The 20,327-nt window shown below is 43.3% G+C and overlaps 1 protein-coding gene across 2 annotated transcripts; it reads right to left on the bottom strand.

Moving 5' to 3' along the window:
* Window positions 1-1,269: 1,269 nt before the first annotated feature.
* COG7 (component of oligomeric golgi complex 7) lies at window positions 1,270-20,326 on the bottom strand. Of its 2 annotated transcripts, none has more exons than XM_015876925.2 (17): window positions 20,096-20,326; window positions 19,846-19,994; window positions 18,836-18,952; window positions 18,505-18,673; window positions 17,598-17,680; window positions 16,697-16,819; window positions 14,778-14,976; window positions 12,562-12,689; window positions 12,110-12,264; window positions 10,851-10,967; window positions 10,259-10,324; window positions 8,529-8,715; window positions 7,480-7,620; window positions 6,942-7,025; window positions 6,123-6,237; window positions 3,065-3,208; window positions 1,270-2,023 (listed from the first exon to the last, which is right to left on the bottom strand). In XM_015876925.2, exons 1-17 carry the CDS (start codon window positions 20,259-20,261, stop codon window positions 1,857-1,859), a joined length of 2,310 nt encoding a protein of 769 aa, XP_015732411.1. In that variant the 5' UTR covers window positions 20,262-20,326; the 3' UTR covers window positions 1,270-1,856. The 2 variants fall into 2 exon arrangements, with proteins under 2 accessions (XP_015732411.1, XP_015732412.1); XM_015876926.1 differs by having other exon boundaries at window positions 20,226-20,296.
* Window position 20,327: the final 1 nt, after the last annotated feature.

Here is a 20,327-nt window from a genome sequence, read left to right as displayed (position 1 = left end):
CTTTCCTGCGCCTATCAACAAACAAAGAAAGATACAGAGGGACAGATTTACCTTGACTAATTGCCTGGAGCACGAAGTCCCTGAGTGTTCAAACAGTAAATTGATTTCACGGCTCAAGTTCCTTTGGCTACTGAAGGGCTGAAGAAGTGATGGGTCTCCAGGTCCAGGCTTCATGTGATCAGCAAGTGGGGGCTACGCCTCACCATCCCCATAGGAAAATGCCTTCACGTGGCCCACCGTGGTGTTACAAGCATAGAAGGCGAGGAGCTGAAGGGAGCAGGTATATGAAGAGCAACCAGCATCACCATTTCTTATTGTCATACCTACATCTGCAATTATGAGCACTGTTGCTTCCTACTATTCACCTACTGGGGACAATGACTCCTTTGCTTAAGCTACACTATCACTGATGTATCACAGCTGCAAGGAACTTCAGCATTCAAAAACTGACAAAAGTCAGTCCCTTAATTACAAGTGCACACAGCTACAAGATAACAAAGCCCTAGAATATTAATTGCCTTAACTCAGTCTTAAAAGTTTCACGATGAGATGCTTTTAGACACACCGGGAATCTTCACAGCCCTGACTTGAGCTGCTGCTGCCACACTGAGCACAAGGCAGCTCCAGCCCCAGCAACTTCAGCTCCAGGCACCTTTGGCCCCAGCTGGGTGCCTGCCCGGGGCCATTTGCCCTCTGCACTGCAGTAACAGCAGGTGAGACAGCCACAGAAACCCTCACTTTCCAGTTGCGAGGCAGGAGAAAGATGGGAGAGGCACAAACAATGAGATTCGCCCCTTCTCACCCCGATGGCAAATTGGAACAGCGTGTACTCTGGCAGGACAGGGACAGTTTACTATTCCAGTTACTGCTGGTTTATTGAGGGCGTCTGACAACTAATAAAAGTGGAAAGTGTCTCAGGTACTTGACTTAGGCTCTTTAATAGTTTAGCTCTCTCCCCCAAATGGACTGATTGCATCAGGCAGATAAGTGTACGTGTGCGAAGGGTTCGCTCTCACTGCAGCAGCAGCGCAGCCGCAGGAAGGCTCAGCTCACTGTGCACAGGGCAAAGCACAGCCAAACAGGCACCTGAGAAGCTGTAGTTGAGCACAGCACCAGATTTCTTCCTCACTTGTAGATTTCTGAATAGGCTTTCCATGCTTTCAGAAATGTCCGTGTGGCAGAAACACACACAGGACTGCTGAGGAAGAGGGACAGATCGGGCAGACCTGGTTTAGATGAATTTAACAAGAAAACAAAACTCGTATTAGATTTCTTTCACTTGTCACAGCTTTCACTATTGCACATCAATCACAAAAGAAACAACTTACAAAACTGGTTTTATTCTCAGAATTGAGCTCAATCGCGCCTGTTCTGCTCACTGATGAGCCTGCCTTCTTCACATGGTGAATAATGACAGACTTGAGCAATGCCCACCGCCCCCAGGTAAGAGGGCTTCCAATCAGTTCATCTCTTTTGCACCTACCCCATAATTTCAGATTCAGAATTGATTAAACTGTCCTGACAAAGCCAGTCATCTCAATGGCACGAAGCACGGATCTCCCAGCGAGCAGCAGAACATTCCTGCTTAGAAGCCAGCACTGTTTTGTCTGTTCAATACCATCCAGGTGGTTTTCGGTACATTTGGTTGCAGGACGTTTCCACGCTTTTAAAGTTGGAAAAATTGAAGAAGCTTTTCCTAGACAAAGGTTTTTAATTAGACATTATTCAGGAGTGAATCCTCCTCATTTCCAGAAACGTTTTCACAGTCCTTGCAAAGTTTATATGGAATTAAAAAGAAAACCAAAAGCAAAACCAGTTCAGCCCTTGAGCCATGACCAGCAGTGTGAGCAATACAGCTAACACTCCAGGCCTCTCATTGCAGCAATGCTGCTGGCCATCCTGCGAGGCACACTTTTTGCAGCTTGCCTGTAGTCCTCTGGCTTTGCCTTCAACAGAGTTACAATATTTTGCAGTGTTCTTGATGGCTGAAGGCCAAGGGCATCCATCACGTTTATTAGATAATCTGCAAGATGAAAGATAAACATGTATTTGAACAGGGAACAGACTCTGCAAACAACACCCAAATAAGTTTTCATCATGGCAGCTAGAAAGCTGTCACTGCTGGCTCAAAACCACTGAAAAACTGCAGTGTATCTGGAATCTAACTGTACTGATGAGTATTTTTGGCTTCCTGTGCACCAGCTCAGATAACTGTTCTCTTCAGAGGCCTGAGATTCATTCTGCCACATTTCACAATCTGCACCTGACATTCACCGTGATCACAGATCACGATTGCATTTTCAAAGGCAAATAGCTTCGAAGACACCTCGTGTTACCAATTTCTGCAGTGGTCTCGTGGTGACACTCTTGTGAACTTAGGATAAGAAATAAACACCTCAGTGTACTACACAACCACTTTCCCAACACCTTCCTAGCAGTCTTCCTTCAGTCACTCTACATGGCGTGGGAGAGGACAGAAGCAGACACATGCCAACTGCCTTTCACTCTGTTCTTCAAAATTCCTCCACATTAAAAGTAACTTCAGTCAGTTAACACCTTCAGAGCTAAAGGGCTGTAAGTTAATCATCACAGAGGAGGAGATCTGACAGGCTTTGTCAATAAAGGATGACGGTCAGGTGCCCCACAATGACTTTTAGAAAGCTTGTGGCTGATTTCACCTATTTCAGCTAATATGTGGATGGAAGAAATCAACCAGGTGCCCTCTTCATAGCTCACTGGAGCACTTCCCAGACTCAGCACACACACATACAATGTTAGTATCAATGTCTTCCTTGCTAAGACTGGCTGTAAGGAAACTGTCTGCATTCAGAATGACTCTGAAACAGAGCAGGAAAGAAGCAGGAGCACCTACTGGAAAACCAACCTTCCCTCAAAGACACATGCAACCAAACTGCAAAGCTGTGAACCACTCACTCCTCCACGCAATGTGTCAGATAAACATGCTCATGACTAAAGGAGAAACCCACACTGCAGTTCCTAAACCAATGAAAGAACCCACGTGCCACAGCAACACTTCTCAGGACAACACGTGCACCAGCCTTACCGATATCTGTGGAAAGCTGCTTTGTTGAATGCACTGTGAGCTCTGGTATCTGCAGGATGACTTCGCAGTAGGTCTGCATTGTAGCCCTGGCGATGGAGCCCAACCAGTAGTCAGCCATGTTGTCCAGCTCGGGTAGTTCATCTCCTGGACAGAAAATCCACATTAGCAGAATAGCAAATTAGAGATCAACAGTCTCATTCACTTTCATAGGATAAGAACAACAGGTATGAACAGCCATATGAAGAATGGATGTGAGCCAAAAGTCAGCTCGCTGCAAGGAATGAGTGAAAAACGTATAGGAAGAACAGAGAAGGTCTCAAAGAGGCAAGTGCACTGTTGGTGTCACAGCAGTCACTGCACTTCCTTTAGTGCACGGTTTTTATCACTCTGGCTGGTATCTGACCACTAAAACCCATGTGGCACAGGAAGCAGTGGAGCTTTAATGACTTTGCAGCTGGAACTGAAACAGTACGGAAAAGACATTTAACTGAAGTGGTCAGTATTTCAGGATTGTGTCCTTCCTGAGAAAGATCCTGACTACAGGGACAGAACACAGGGCTGGATGTTAAGAAAATAAATTCCCAAAGATGCAGAACCTGTCCTGAAACAAGACAGACTGCAGAGCAGTTTCTGACCATGGGCTCCTAACCTTTATAACAGAAAGGCGCAGCTTGGTGTGTCACGTAGGGTATAACTGGAAATTTTTTTCCTGGATTTACAGAGGAAAGTGATAGGTGGAAGGCCTGCTTATTAACAAACAGCATTACTATTCTGCTGAAGAACAAATAACCTTTTTTCTGTGGAAAAGAGCTCGGTGAGTCCCCCACCCTTTCTCTAACAACAAATGAAGGGTCATTGGATCTGAGTCAGGTCATGGAAGACTGCAGAGGTGGCCACGTTCTGTTTGTTTGTTTAACACAACAACTGATAGATGTAAGATTAAGTTTATGGGACGTTCTCTGCAGTTTTCATCGGGTCTGACAGCTGAGCTACTTCATAGTGGGTCGGTTCCTTCAGCAGCTGCCTTGAGAATCCCAGTTTGGATACTGTCTGGGGAAAAGAACACACCATATGACCACTGTGGGGGCATCACAGAAGATGGCCAGCCAAACTAACAGTTCACTGCTTCTAAACAAGGTTACAAGATTCCACCTCTTCACTTGCACCTTGCTCTGCACTCCTGCTTGGCTCTGGTGTGTCACAGGACTTTCAGGAAACTGATTCAAATCCCTTTATTGACACACTTGAAAGAAACAAACCCAAAAGAAACAAAAAAAAGAGAATACTTTTCTGTGGAGTTTAAGAGTGGATATGGCCATGCCATGGAATCAGCACAAAGGAGAGGGCAGGACTGCAAAGCTGGAGCAAGGCTCCTCCTTCATCAGGTTGTTAGGCAGCCAAGCCGCTCTGGACTGTACAGCAGTAGACATGATAAGGAGCAGAAGCCATAAAAGCTAAGTTGAGAACCTGTTCAAACAAGACAATTAGTTCACAAGAATTTCCTCTCCCTGCCACCTCCCAGTACACAAATACAGCTAAACACAAACCAAGCACATTTTAATATTGTCAAATACAAAGCAAACAATGTTGGACATCAATAACTCAGATTCTTGCTCTGAAAAGCAGTGACACTGGGAAGCCTTTTCTGTCACTAGGTTTTCACTTTGACACACATTCTCAGCACTGGGCTGTGGCAAGAAGAATACAACCTAGCTAGTATAAAGCTCTGGCAATCAAACCAAATTAGGCAAAGTTATCTCACCCCTCTATATATAATGACAAAGGCAAAGTTAGAAAATGGTATCACATGCTGACATCCCTATTTCAAGAAATACGCGGAAATACCAGAAACAGAGGACAGGCAACAAAAACAACCAGGAACTGTAAAGCAAGTCTTAATGTGAGGCTCAAGGAGCTCCATTTATTTTATCCCCAAGTGGATTTGAAATGCCTTGTTTTGCTGGAATGCTGCACACAGACCCAGATGTCTTCTGTCTGAGTTTAAGAGCTTTGGCACCCCAGTGCTTCCTTCCCTCCATTTGCAGGGCAAAAAATGGTCCCCTGAGGACTAAATGAAACACAGCAAACTGCTTTTGAGCTTAATAGGAGATACTAGAGTAAAATGTACTGACCTGAAATATCAAGGGCAGAGCTCATTACTTAGCAATTCCTTCTTGCCAAAACAGCCGTAAGACCAATGTTACCTTCAGCAATTAAGAATGTTTTCTCAAAAAGTTCATTTGCTTTTAACAGGGCCATGCAGGTCTGCTTCAATCTACTACGTGCACGAGCACTGCAGCAGTACAGGAAGTTAGATCACAGCAAAAGCAGCAGAAAAACAGATATTTATTGGGCATCAGAACATCACTGAAGAACTCAGCAGTAGCAAAGGCCCAAGACTACAGTCAAGCCATAGTTACAGAGCAGCAAAAGCTACACCAGAACAAGATCAAAGCAGCCTCACTCCCTGCAGCTTCTGCTCCTCACACTATGACTTCTGATTCAAGGCATTCTCCTGCCTGAAAACCAGTTCTGCAAAGCTCACTACACAATGCCTTATTTTCTGCCTGATCCATTTCCAGAACTCATTTACCACACTACCAAAGCAAAAGGTGCAAAGTCAGAGAAAATAACAGCCCAAGCTTCAACTGAAGCCACCACAAATCTGTGTTGTGTGTGAGCACCCCAAAAACAACGGTAATGACAGCACACTGCCCTTAAAGGACAAAAGATAGCATATCAGGATCTCACTCTGCACATGAGAAAGCAGCTAGGATATTAGATGCTGCTCCAGCTATGATACAGCAGTAATTCATGCCCTGAATTCAACGCAAAGTTTTAATGACTGACAAACTTAAATAAGCTGAACTAAAGCTTCCAGTTTGAACAAAGCTAAAAAACAGTCTCATTTATCATCTAGAGACTTCTTGGAAGAAACAGCACAAGCTGATGTAGAAAACGGATCTCAAACAGCTTTGTTACTGTAACAGATCATACCCACATAAGGTCCGAATGTGAAAACTTTCCACCAGACACATCATCTTTGGTTTCACCTCACCTTGTTCTGGGGGATAAGGCAGTTTTCCAGCATGTAATGCCAGTTCCAAAGCAGAATCCTCCTGAGTGACAAATGGTTCAAGGTGGAGAGGAAGCGACATAATGTATTGCCCAATCTAGAATAAAAGCACAAAGAGCTGAGTCACCAAACAAATGTGAAGCAAGCGCCTTGCTTGTGAAAAAAGTCAACTGCAGCAAACCACACCTGAAAGCAACCTGCTGCTGAGCAGTGTTATTTAGAAAGACACTCAGAAATTCAGTAAGCAACCTCCCCTTGAAACTTTACCCGATACACTTCTCTGGTGAGGTTTGGAAAGTTCCTAAGTCCTCAGATAACTTTATCATGAGTAGCTCTGATTCTAGCTATATCACAGCTTGGCTGAGTACCCATTTCTATTAAATAAATAGAGCTTTAAAAACATGCTCAAGCCTTTTTGCTAAGATTAAATCACACCAGTACACACTGCAGGAACTTGCCTGCTACATGAGCTACACTATTAAGCTATGCTTAGTATTCACCACTACAAACAGAAGTTGGCATTTCCCATCCCGTTACAAGAATTAACACCGAGAACACCACAGTTCAATTAAGAAGAAGTTCTCCTTATGCTCCCAAAGCTATTTGGCTATTCCAGGATTTGACAGATTTCATGAAAGCTACAAAGAATGGCGCAATTAATGAGGACTGTGCCACTGAGAGGATCTATCACCAACATACTACAATTTAAATACTAAGATTTTGCAAAGAAATGGTGAAACACAGAAGAGATCCCTTCCCCTCAGAGTTGGGCTCCCAGTAACTATCTTCTCATGCTCTTACATTGCTGATATACTCAAGAGGAGTCAGGCTGAAGTTTGGCAGGTCCTCTGTCAGGGTCTCACCAACGCCACCAGTGGTCCAACTCTGTAAGGCAAACAAACAGAATAAATCTATGGCTTTCTGGAACACAGAGTCTATAAGCATTCTGGGAAGGGATCACTCAGCAACACAAACTAAGACTACCCATGAATTTCTAGAAATCAGAAGACAGATGGTGAAAAAGCTGCTTCTCTTGTCCTCCTACAGCCCCAAAACATATATAACCCTTCCACACTGAGCCCTATGGGAAATACCCGCTCATACAGGTTAGAAAAGCAGGATCTCCAACAAACATCAGAGCTTTCAAACACAGCTGCCTGCCACAAATGCTGTTTTCCACTGAGCACTACTCAAGGGAAGAAAAGCGATACCACAGTGAAACTTCCTGAAAATGAGAAAAGTAAGAAATATAGAGCTTTACTCCACCCTAAGGTATCCCATGGGTAAGCCCCACCACAGAGGAGACCAGCTCAGTTATTACTCTATATCCATTACTCACCTCCATCTTTGAAACAAGTAAGAGCTGTTGCTTGATGCGAAGGAACACAGAATCAAAAGCCAAGTGATGGGCCAGCTGGTTGAGGCGGCTCAGCGCAGATCGAGATGAAGACAGCAAGTTGTGGTTACTCGTCCCTTTCTCCTAGCACAGACACACAGAAACAGTTTTTACACACAGATGACGCTGAGCTGATCACAGAAAATCTACATTGATGTTCTCAAAGGGTTCTTCGTTAGGCCATCCTAATAAAAAGAACATTCCTCTGCCACGATAGAGCCTATTTCCTTTGGGATGCCCTACTCCAACTATTTATTTGCCATAGAAACTGAGCACTGCTTCCTGAAATTTCTAACAAAAATTTCAGCATCACTTTCCAGCCACACCAAGCGCCAGCACAGGCCAGATAGTGAGAAACGATTCTTCTAATTAACTGTTTTACATGAAGAGCACATGTGGAACTGCTTAGTAAAGCTTTAAGGTCAACATACTTAAGGCACAGCTGCACAAATTGCAGGTAAATTAAGCACAAAAGAAATCAAAACATCCCGAGGAAATAAGAGACAAATAATAAACTTGACCTCACTGTTGTAAGTTCAAGACAACAGCAAACATAACTCAGCTCTACAAGGAGACAACTACAGTCGTTCTGCCTTGTTCACAAATGCATGCATGAATGATCTTGCAGAACTATATTTGATAATGGATAAGGTAATGGAGTGTAAGTGGTAAAGAAAGTCTTGAGAAGATGTGGAGTGCAAAATTTGAGATCTCCATCATCAGCACTATCATCCCAGTGCTTTCCATGACAGAATCTCCCCCATCAGAACAGACAGGAATTTGTTCACAAAACAGACAGGATGCGGAGAAGACATGATATGAGCCCAGATTTCCTAGGTTTGGATGTTTCATTTCTCAGCAGATTCGTATTAGAATGTAGCCCATCAAAAGATTAAATGTAATCTCTCTGATGGGGGAATCCAGGCCTCATCTTTCAACTGTGCACCCAACAGCAGCTTGCTATAAAGGCAGGCTCTCTCCAGGTAGGCTACCTTCAGGGTGTACAGCGTTTCCATAAGGCTAGCGTACTCAGATGGATTCTCCTTCAAAAGGTAATTGTATTCTTGCCAAGGATTCTTCACACTGCTCTTCTTTTCTGTAGCACTGGTATCCTGAAAGCCAGAAAAGCTACAGGGGCTGTAGGAGTCCGAGAGATACTTCCCAGCAGTTGACAGAATCCTATAAACAATTGCAAACAGTCACCAGCAACGTTCTGCAAAATTAGCACAACCATCTTCCTGTTGCTCCAAGGAAAACCCCTGACAGCATCTCAACATAAGTAGAAGAAAAAGCAGCAATCAGAACTACTGGGGCCTCTGACTCAGTCACCCTTTTGACACAGCCTGTGATTATAGCTCTACCCTCTCTTGTGAGATGACAGGTGATTCAGTTGCATACCTTCCCTCCCACAGCTGGAAGACTGCAGCACAGATGGCTCCACAGCTTCCTACTGTGCACCATACTGCACAGTGAGCCCTCCAGAGGCAGAGGAAAAAAAGCCAGTTACATTCAATACTAAAATAACAGCAAAAAAAAGTAGCAGAACCACTGCAAAGAGATCATGCAGAGATTCCAAAGTATTGGTAGGAATATTTTGAAACCAGGTTTTCACAGCTTCCATAAAGGAAGTGTATGGCAATAACAAGACACTCCCTTTTGCACAGCAAATTAAGTCCCATTGCCTTTGGGGTCTTAGAAGCAGTAGATGCAGGGCATAAATCTTTTCTCTGGTATGATCACTAGGTAGCACAGGGCATGCACTTATGAACAGCTTAATAGCAGAAGTCATGGTACTTCTGCCCAAGTTCCTCTGTCCTTTGCACTGCATGGTGTTTGACTAGACAGACTTGTACAGCTGTCTGCAATATAAATCTATATGAATATACATTCACATATATGTATCTTATATACATTTTTCAGTACAAGGTTAACTGTCCTGGGCAAGACAGAAGAAACTGAAAAACATATGCAAGTTTTTAATTGTTCAAGAACTGCTAAGTGTTTTTAATTATCAGTGCTGCCTTCACACCCGTTTTAAGGGAGAGAGCCTTCACTTGTGGCAGGCACTAATAACAGCCAGCTCTCATTCTACCATGCAACTCAAAGACTGCACAAGTACTGGGCTGAAAAAGGGAGGAGAGGGCTCTACAAGTAGAAGAAATATGGAATAAACTCCTGGGAGCTACAGGCTGCTGTGTACTGCATCACCATACTGCCACGTTAGTCAGAATAAAGCACCTGAACACACAAGAGGCTGAACAGTGCACTGCTTACAGGCAACAGAAGAGCAACATGCCAGCTGTGCTTTAGACTCCTCATGTTACAAGGAACTGATTGGTGAAGGCACACATAGGTGCATATTGGCAAATAATTCACTTCCCATGTCACTGCAGGGAGGGAAGAGGAGGGGGTAAGAATCCAAGGAAATCCAGTGGAAAATTCTTTCCTCAGCAAAATCTAGTCCATTTGATGCCCAACCAGGTGAACAAGACACATCACCCATCCATCCAAGGAAATGGATTCTTACGACTGTCTCAGAGCACAGAACTGAGTGAAACACTTTCTGATCCATCTCTGATGCTCCTCTGATGAGGAGAAAACAATCACTGTGGCTTTTTTTCCCCCCTTCTACAGTCTACAAAGGGAAAGCACCTTGGGATTTATTTTCTTTTGACTTGTTACCTATTGTGACGCCTTATGTATTCAGTTCAGCAACACTTACCTGTTGGCCAGTTGCTGCTCAAAGTCCCCACACTGACGAAGGAGCTCACCACAAGTAGTAATGATTCTGGAAAAGAGCAAGCCAAAACCTATTTTGTGATTTTAGGCAGATAATGTCAGACCCCTAAAGAACCCACCTAACAAAGGCATAAATAAATTCCTAAAAAGGCAACAACCAAACTAGAGTCCTCAGAGGACAACTTTTAACATGGGTACCAACTCTGCACCCATTGCTTAACATCCAGCTGTCAAACTTTTGCCAGACAGCCTCATCCACACATTATTTACTGTCATCATGGCTAATACCAGCTCAGCGTCACTGGGAGCATTTCTAAGAGCTGCTGGTATTTTGAGTGCTATGACATGCAGTCTTGCTCCAGATGGTGTGGGGAAGGGGTCTCACAGCCCTTACTGTGCCAGCAGCAACCTGAAACCCAGCCACTAATACCATTGCTACTAGAAGCACTACAGCTAAGTAGGCACAGCCCTGCATTCTGCACTAAGAACTTGGCGTAAACTGACCCCACGTAATTCCTTTCCACCTCTGATAGAAAATCAGCTCTGAGACGGTCCAAAAAGAAAATCCCCTTTACCGAACAGAGTTTTGGAATGCAGTCCAGTCCTCCTGGAAAAGGGAGTCTGATGGAATATCATCCAGTTTACATTTCTTTCGTATCGACTGCAATGTATTTGTAAAATCAGATGTATACCTGTAATGAGAAACGGAGAAAAGACAAGTACTCGTGTGAGACAACAGTCCGGAGAGCAACTTACTGCAGATCCTGTGATCTGCTCACTCAGACCTCTACAGTAGTGAAGTAAGAACCAGAAATATTACAAGAGTTCAGAAGTGACACTGTTGTTTCAGCCCAAGCACATACACATGAAGACCTGAACAGCCACCGTCCACTGAAGCCTACATTAGAAATCAGGGAGAAACTCAGATTGCGTGCTTGCTACTTCAATTTGCTGCGTATGCGTTACTAGGAACTCCTCACGCTTATGACAATGTATGAGCGAGACATTTTTGTTATCACTGCACTAATCACCTCTCCTAGGAGGGAGCAGACAGTTTATAAGACTGCTCCAACATCACTTGGCCCTTGTTCCAGGAACAGAGTGACAACAATCTCATGAATTTGTTTTCTCAGCTACTCCCCAGATGAGAACAAATTTAAAAAGAACATTTTGTTTCTCCTCCTCAAGACTTATTTTCCTGTCTAAATGATGCCCATAAGCTGACAGCATGCACACTGCTATGTAATTGCCTATAAAGGAGATGAGGTCAGAGAAGTGTGCTTTTCTTTTCCCTCTTCCCCTAGAACAGCAAGGTAACAGCTTGTGAGCAACTCTTTCAATATCAGAAAAGAATAAGGAAGTAATCAGCACTGGAATACCATCTAAATGGGCTGTCAGTTACATTATAAGGCAAGAACTTAGGGTGAATCTCACTGACAAGGGTGTCTTGCACATATAAGCAGACTCCAAATACAAAGTCACTTGTATCAATAAGAGTATACTTCCCTACAGAGTTCTACTTTCAGCAACTTGTTTTTCTTATATTCTGCCCTTGGAAACCTTTCCCCTTTCAAAAGCATTTACTAAAAAGCAAAGTCTGAAAAATATCTGAAGGATATTTTCCCTTCAGTCACAAGATCCTCAAATTCTCCACTAAGAAACAGTCACTGCCTGAATGAAGTGATAGAAGGGGATATCAAATGACACATATTACAGTTACAGATACCTTCAGCACCCAGCCACCTTTCATCAACTACAAAGTCACTGGCCACAAGCCAAATGCTTGTTACTCTCCCTTAGGATACATGCAGCAATGTAATTAGAAGCACCTTACTTTGCAAACAGTGCTTTCAGGGCCTTGAGAAGCCCACACACTCCCAGACCATCAGTGAGTTTAATGCAGTTGTCGATGGCTCCAGAAGCCAGAATGAAGAGTTTGCTGACTGAATGATTCAGTTCTTGGACACAGTCAATTACTTCCCAATGTTCCTAAATAAAAACAAGAACAGGTTGAAAGGCTGAAGCCACCTCTGGATTGGCAGCAACAACTGATAAAGTTTTTCTCCAGCAGATTAAGCAGATATATACAGTGACTGTTAAGGGGTAGAAGAGCAGAAGAAAGGAGCTATTCAGCAAAATTTACTTAACAGTAACTAAATACACAGCAAAAATATACTGCCAAAAAGTTAAACGAGAAAAGAGAGCAATGGCTTTACCAAAGACCCTCATATTTAGTAGAAGTTTCAAACCTCTCCCCACATAGATGAGCAAAGAATACTGCATTACCAAGGGCACTGCGCTGATCTGAATGAGCAGATTTTCTTCTTCGAGATCTCCGTACTTGAGTTGAAAGGGCTTGTATGGATGATACACCGCTTCTACCAGTTCCATCACTTTCACCAAGTTCTGCTCCTCTACAAAGAATCAGATGTTTAGGCTACAAGTAAATGAATGCACCATTAAGAACTTTATTTCAAGCAACATGCATGAGTTCTTCAAGTAGATCTCTCTGCCTATGTAAGCTTGCAAAGTTGCCCAACAACTCAAAGTCTCAATTACAAAGTTGTTTGTTTTTTTTTTTAAAGCAAAATTATTATCCCTGCCTGCTTCTTAAAACCAAGATGTTCTGCCTCAACAAGCACCTCAAGAAAATCAATAACTGCTCCAAAACAGCCTGGGTGACAAAAATCTATTAAACATTTCAATTTACAGTAAAGTATTGAAACTGTCTGAGAGGTGAAACACATTACAGCCACAACTCAAAATGGGGGCAAAGCTAATTTATCAGAAAGTCTGGTTCGTATTTGAAGTAACTGACAGTAATTCAATTTACTTAGGTCTTCTACTTTGCTACGTTCATCAACCAAGGAACCCTGAGCTTAAGCTCCCAGTGACATTCTGCTGAGCAGAGAGCTGCACCAAATCCAAACAAAAGCCAGGTCTGAATGATTATTCCTTGAATCAGAACTGGATGCCAGTTGGTGCCACAAAGTTTTGCCAAACTCAAATTAGCACCAAACCAGAATGAGTTTTAATTCTGGTTGTAAGCAAAAGCTTTTACACCCTACAGACAGCCAAGCAATGGAATGGGTCACCTGAAGTTCATGAAGACTTCATGCCTGGAAACTTTTGAGATCAGACTAGAGGGTAAAACACGAAACACTGCCTGAGCTCCTAGCGGACCTTGATCTGACAGGAGTTCAGATTAGATCATCTCCCGAGGTCCCTTCCAACCTGAATTATCCTATGAATCATAACTGAACCCTCCCCTCACTAAGCAGGAACTGGTTTGACCCTGTCCTGCTGAGTCACTTAGCTTTTCCATTCTTAAGATATTTCTTGTTCCCAAACATCTCACCAGTCAGCACAAGAAATGGTAATAAAGAACAAAACCTCTTTTTTCTTCTCCTTTTTAACAAACAAACATACACACTCAGGAAACAGTTCAGTAACTGTCTTCCTATTCTATCACCTTCCAGGATTTTCCTATTTTTCCAATTTCTTTTTAATTTCTTCTAGTATGACCCGCAAATTAAGCCAAGCCAAGGATATAAAGTGACTGATGAGTACACAATCACGAAGGCAACAAAAACAGACACAATGACAGTCATACTCCCGGAAACTACTCAGTAATCATAATTTATGTGATCAAATAAGAATATGGGTTTAAGTAGCTCAAGACAATGTTATGAAGAATCAAAACAGGAAACACAGTATTAAAAATGCTCTATTTTAGGATTTTCCCATACCTAGTGTTTGAAGGGCCCCTACCGGATAAACCTAAGACTATAGACAGCCTACAGTCCAAGTTAGGTATAAACCTATGCAAACGCTGCATCTTGCTGCTTTGTGGTTTGTGGGAATTATTCACCAAATCATGATCAAGACAAGGCGACAAACATCACAGGGTCAGGAAAACATTGGATAGTTGACTCACACGTCAAGGATGGTGCTAAAGAATAAGTTACAAACAGCTCAGAAATAATACTTGGTCCCATACTATCAATTGATCAATACATAACCCATTATCAGCAGAAAAGCTGCCAATACAACTTAAAAATCCAATGGAAGAGAAACTCTATTTGAAATTTACTTATTTAGGAAGGTGTTACTTAATTCCAGGAACCTCCTCAAATTTAATTTTTTGTGGTCTTCCACAATAGGTTCCATGGTTCCTTGGAGATATTTCCTCAGCTGCTAGGTAGAAGAAATGCTAATGCTTGTAAAAGAAAAAGCGCTAAATACTATTTATTCAAGGCAGCAAGCACACTCACAACAGGCCTGCTTTAGTAAACTCATTCAGTTCTGTGTCAATATATTTAGCTCAGGTTGTACACACACATACACAAACATAACACACACACAAAGGTACAAATGCCACATGAGTGGTAGATCCTATAGAAGATGTAATCTTTCCCTCCATGTCAAACTAAACAAAATCTCAGAGATGTACAGAGGTGTTGACAGAACAGTGCAACAAAAATCCAGTGCAGAAGCCCTACTCAGATTTGGCAGCATGGCCATTTCCAGCCCTTTTGCAAAGTGGACAGTAGCATCATAGAGCTCCAGCAGCTTGCTCAGCTTGGTTTCTTGACCCGTTCTCTCCATGGCAGTGCTGAGGCAGACAGGGATGGATGGCACCAATGCTCCTAGAGTTTGAATCAGCAACACAGTCACAATTTCGTGGGGTTTCTTGAAAACCTGTGGTAACAGAAAAGCTATTAGCAAAAGCACATTATCTCAGAGGAACAAAACAGGTGGCAGACACAGGATGCTGAAGCCAGGAAGTAAACAGCTGGAAGAGAAAGCAGCAGAGGACTGGACTGCTGGAAAGAAGCAGACATGGGAGATCTGAATGCTACTTGACCCTCACTGACCTAATTACCAGAAACTACCAAAGAATCTTCAAAATACCACAGAAATGTGAGAAATATTAAAACGTATCCCCAGAATAGGGCTGAAGTGATTATCCTTCGATAGCTTAAAAAGAACTATCGATTGGTGACAGTGATATAAAGATTGAGAAGATGGCATTTTGTAAACTAACAGACCACAGACTCCTCAAATGACATAATCCCAAACAAACAAACTGAATAAAACCCCACCAATGGTAAAAAAGCAAAGGCCTGCTAAGACAGCGAGAATCTCACTTCCCAAAACCAAGTCAACAGGTACTTTACTACTGAAACTGTACTTTGAATGCAGCAGCAGCAGGTTTGTCAAAAACTGAATTCACCAGAACACAGGCACTGTAGTCACTGGGATAACCAGCTGGCAGAGAACGGCATTTGGAAACAGCACACTCAGTTTACACAGGTGTGTTAGAAAAAAAATACACACATTGGTAAGCTGTGAAGCAATAGTACTATATCATGAGCCAAATTAGTGGTCAGATAAGCAGAAGTCAGCACTGGAAAGGCTAGTAATACCGTAATCAGCTGGGAACTTTTATTTACATGCACCACCCTCAACTCTAGTAATATAACACGCGTTACAGCTTTCTACTGTTACTCTTGCCAGCTATTCCCTCTCAGCTGCTCTGAAATCTGGGATCACCAGCAGTCTACTGCAGCAAGGCTACCATAGAAACTGAGAAACAGGAAAGAAGTCCAAAAATTCTTCAGAAAGCAGAAGCACACAGTGTAAACGACACAAACCTTGTGCTATGTGCTGTGTGCCACTTCTCTCTTTCGATCTCCCAGTTTAAAAAATATCTGCTAACATGTAAGATACCTGACCCAAAACTCAGCCCAAAATTCAATCAAATCATTAGGTAGAAAAAAATACATTGCAAGAAAACACTGAGCTCCTTTGCAGGATGAGGGTGAGCACTTGGGAGCAAGCTTAGTAACACAAAGATAAGAATCTCCTACCCTTCATGGATGAAAAACTCTTATGGACTTAACTATATGAACACATTCTTTCATTTAACTGAAGAAAGACAACTTTGGGGGATCTCACATTATTCCTGTCCAGAAAAACTTCAAGAAGTGACAGCAGAAGCCCCTCCAGTATCTTATTCTATCTATACATGACACAAATCACTCCAGTATGACCTTGAGGCTTTCCTCCAGGTCATGAACAAATAAATCAGTTGGGGCATTTTAACTGTCATGCAGCAGAACACATTTGCAACACTAACAAATTAAATTGAACTTAAGATATAGATAAAAGTGATAGAGCAGCTTTAATGTTAATAACACAGCAACCTTGCCTTTGGTAGGATACCAGGAATCAAATCCTGTCTGCAAGAGTTAGACAAGACTGAAAGTTGCAAGTCCTGCCTTTCACTGACAGAACACAGGATAACTGAAGGAATGAATACTGATGAATTACTCCAAGCTTTATGAGAATGAAGAGTGCGGTCATTCTTGTCCTCTCCCATACCACCCCTCCCACCAGTATTAAACAGTGACTGCACCTGTGTTGCCCACTGAAGTTGCGAGTGCCAGGTCCCAAGGAGTGTGTCATACAGTTCAGTCAGCTGGCGATTCAAGCTTAAGTCACTCTGGCAAAGATCCTGCCATACTGCCACCAGCTGCACCTGCAGGGTAATAAGGTAATAAGAACCGTTTTGAGAGAACTAACAGCTTACAGATCTATATTTTGTTATTGCAAACCAAGATCTTCTCAAGTAAAGCTCTTCTGCTAAAACACAATGCCCACCCTGACTTTCCTCAGCAGATTTTAATGTAACACTTTGCTATAATTCAGCACCACCAAAGGAACCAACTTTCAGCATGAAGCTGGAGGCTTCTTAACTGATTCAAAGTTTTAATTAACATTGGTATTTGACTCATAAAACGAGACTGTAACCGATATCCCCACATAATAGTTGAAATACCTGGCAAGCCCTAGCCTTGAACTTAATCCTCAAAAGTCACAGTCATGAGAGAACCGCTGAGGATCAGGTTATGGTTACAGAACTGTCTGGAATTCCAACTTTTAATCTTACCTGAAAAGCGTTTACAGAAGTCAGCAGCTGGCAGGTTGCAGCAATAAAGTTATTACTGACACTGTCACCTCCGAGAAAAGCAAAGCAAGAACAACTACAAGGCACAGAGATAACTCGAGCAGAACAAACATATCCAATGTCTATTTAAAAAATGAAACACAAAGCCCTCAGTGGAGGATTTCCTGCAAAACATGAGTTGTAACCAAAGCTGTTAAGAGCCAGGAGAAATTCCAGATCCGGAAGAGAATAGGTTCCATCTTCTTTGAACAGAACAGGCAATGTGATGTAACAGCTCCCCCTACAGCCTAAGCCAAGCAAGCACTCAAGTTTTCATTTCTCAGCATCAAAACATTATCCAAATACTTACTTTGTGACACTTATAATAGTAAGCAAGAAGCTGAGGCATTCGATCGATTTCAGTGAAGACCTTCACAAACATTTTTGCCTGATCTAATTAAAACAAACATAATAGGCAGTTAACAGTCTCCAAGTGGTAGTGAAACATTACACTTACAAAAGATCTCATCCCCAATAGAGCAAGAAAAACCTTCTGTTAAGTGAACATGCACAATGGCCCATAAAGAAGGACACACTTTAATCTTTTGTTTGCTCATCCTCTCAAACAGAAGCAAAACTGCTTAAAAATCCCCTTTCACATCAGAACATGCAGCAGACTTGAGACAAATTGATTTAATGTCTTAACAGGTAAAAGCTTTCAGCGTAAGATGGATAAAACCAGAACAATTCCTAGAAGGAAATTATTTTCCAGAAAAAAAGCTGCTGTGTACAGAACTAAATGACACCTTGTAAAGTCCTCCATTTTGCTTTCACTGCTCTTCAATCTACCACCTATATTAGCAGTCTGAAAACTGACTGAGAACACAGTCAGCTCTTCAGACAAGGCCTTTAAACTCAAGTTCCTCACAAGTCAGTTTTGTACCATAAGGGCAATGACTATAGTCCTCTCCAGAAAAAAAGTTATGGAGTCAGAGAAACTAGTAATGAGAACTTTCATTTCTAAAAAAGACCCAGAGAGGAGACAAAGTAGAACACGAAGTCATTTAAGTGCTTTGCAGCTATGCAAGTCACAGAAGACAAGCTCTCTGGTGATAGGTTTGTATTACCTTCATAGGAGCTGGCACCTGGCTGCACCACAAAAAGCACACAGGCCACAGCCAGGGGCCTTCAGGACACACATCTTCTTACCCAAACAACATGTTACTTTTTGAATAAAAACTCTGCACTGATAGTAAATAACATCAAGCCTTACTGACCTACAGACTGAGAGTTAAAAGCAGCCACGATCTGTGGGCTGGCCATGGCCTCCAGGCGGTTCTTCAGAGCCTCAAGATGCACGCACTTCTCAGAGTAATCCGGTGTATCCACAAGCATAGCCAAGCTGCTCTGCATACTTGTTAGCTTGGCTGAAATTGCAGACACATCCTGCCACCAGGAAAGGAGAACCAGCTTATTGAGTGTAAGATTACACAGCATTAATGTCTGTTTCATAATGACATCTTAAAAGCACTTCAACAACCTGCTTTTAAACACAGTTTTCTTGGAAAGCTGAAGGGCCAAAGATCAAAATAACTACATGGCCTCTACCTGTGTCTTAAGGGTCTCTTCGATGTCTGCACTTAATGTAGTCCATTTGTCTGCTTCCTGAAGGGACTCAGCAGCCAACTGCATTCTAGATTTCACTTTGTCAATCTCTACCAGGACCTAGATTTAAAAAGAATTAAAACGTCGCCTGTTGATAGAAAAGATAACTGCTACAGATGCTTACAGTATGGGAGTTACTTTTAGTTTGGATTTTAAAACTGGGTGAACCAATCACAGCTGTTACAAGCATACAGGAATTAGTTAACAGAGCTGGTGGTATTAAAATAACTTCCCAATGCCAAACAACCAAAGGTTGGCTTGAATCCCCGATTTACACTTTTGCAGCCGCTTGGCCTCATGCTGCATACAGAGCTATCAGCAGGGAGAACCCAGGGCCATTGGTATAGCAATTGGTAACAGAAGCTAATTAAACTGTTCGGCTAACCATAATGACATAGACATGAGGACAAGCTGGAAGAGCCTGGGGCTGTTCGGCCTGGAGAAAAGAAGGCTCCAGGGAGACCTGAGAGCAGCTTTTCAGTATCTAAATAGGGACTAAAAGAGGACAGATTCCTTCAGCAAGGACTGTTGTGATAGGATACAGGGAAATGGTTTCAAAATAAAACGAGATTTAGATTGGATACGAGGAAGAAGTGCGTTACAACGAGGGCAGTGTGGAATAGCACAGGGTGCCCAGAGCTGGCAGTGCCCCATCCTTGCAGACACCCACAGAAGGGCTGTGTAGGGCTCTGAGCACTGATGGAGCTGTGGGTGTCCCTGCTCAGAGCAGGGAATGGGACCACATGGCCTTTATAGGTCCTTTCCCACTTAAATGATCCTACAACACGCAGACTGCACACCGGGCTGTGTTGCTGGTGCTCACTTTTCTCCCATTAACACTAACAGAAGCCGTTTTGTGCATCTTTAGCTCACTGGGCTGCTCAGAACAGACTGCTCTTTGAATGCCGGGCTCCACGCGCTGCTGGTGGTCATCAAGTAAGGCAGGAGCCCACCTGCATCGACTGCGCCGTGTCCTCCTCGAACCTCCTGATATCCTCCTTCACCAGCACCATCTGCTCCCGCAGGAAGGCCGCCTCCTGCCGCAGGGCCTCCACCTCTCTCAGCACCCTGGGCATGCTGTGCAGGGCCTGCTGGCTGGCTTCTGCGGGACACAACGGCACAGCAGCACAGTGCTGAGAGCTGCAAGGAGCCGACACCCCTCCCACAAGCAAAGCAGCCACGTCCCCACCGCCCGCCCGTCACCTTCCACCACGTTGTTGACCTCCTGGATGAACACCTGCAGCTTCATCACCAGGGTGGAGGCGTGAGCGTCCGCCTGCCCGGGTGCGTCCTGCTGCCCGGCTCTAAAGGCCGCGTTTACCCAACTCTTCACCTCGAAATCATCGGCCATAAAGCGGGAGATATCCATGGTTCCGCACCGGGCCCAGCAGGCAGCGCGCCCCGCTCCGCCCCGCGACTGGGCCGGCCCAGAGAG

The sequence above is a fragment of the Coturnix japonica genome, chromosome 14 (assembly GCF_001577835.2).
Source record: "Coturnix japonica isolate 7356 chromosome 14, Coturnix japonica 2.1, whole genome shotgun sequence".
Classification (NCBI taxonomy): Eukaryota; Metazoa; Chordata; class Aves; order Galliformes; family Phasianidae; genus Coturnix; species Coturnix japonica.
This window is presented reverse-complemented; position numbering and strand designations above follow the sequence as displayed.

Bases quoted from the DNA above. Each gene is read 5' to 3' on its own strand.
- COG7 (XM_015876925.2), bottom strand. From the start codon at position 20,261: ATGGATATCTCCCGCTTTATGGCCGATGATTTCGAGGTGAAGAGTTGG. The intron at 12,265-12,561 runs GTAATGCAGTAT...GTTTTTATTTAG, and splicing joins AGATCAGCGCAGTGCCCTTG to GAACATTGGGAAGTAATTGA. The intron at 8,716-10,258 runs GTAAGTGTTGCT...AATTGTTTATAG, and splicing joins GAGCAGCAACTGGCCAACAG to GATTCTGTCAACTGCTGGGA.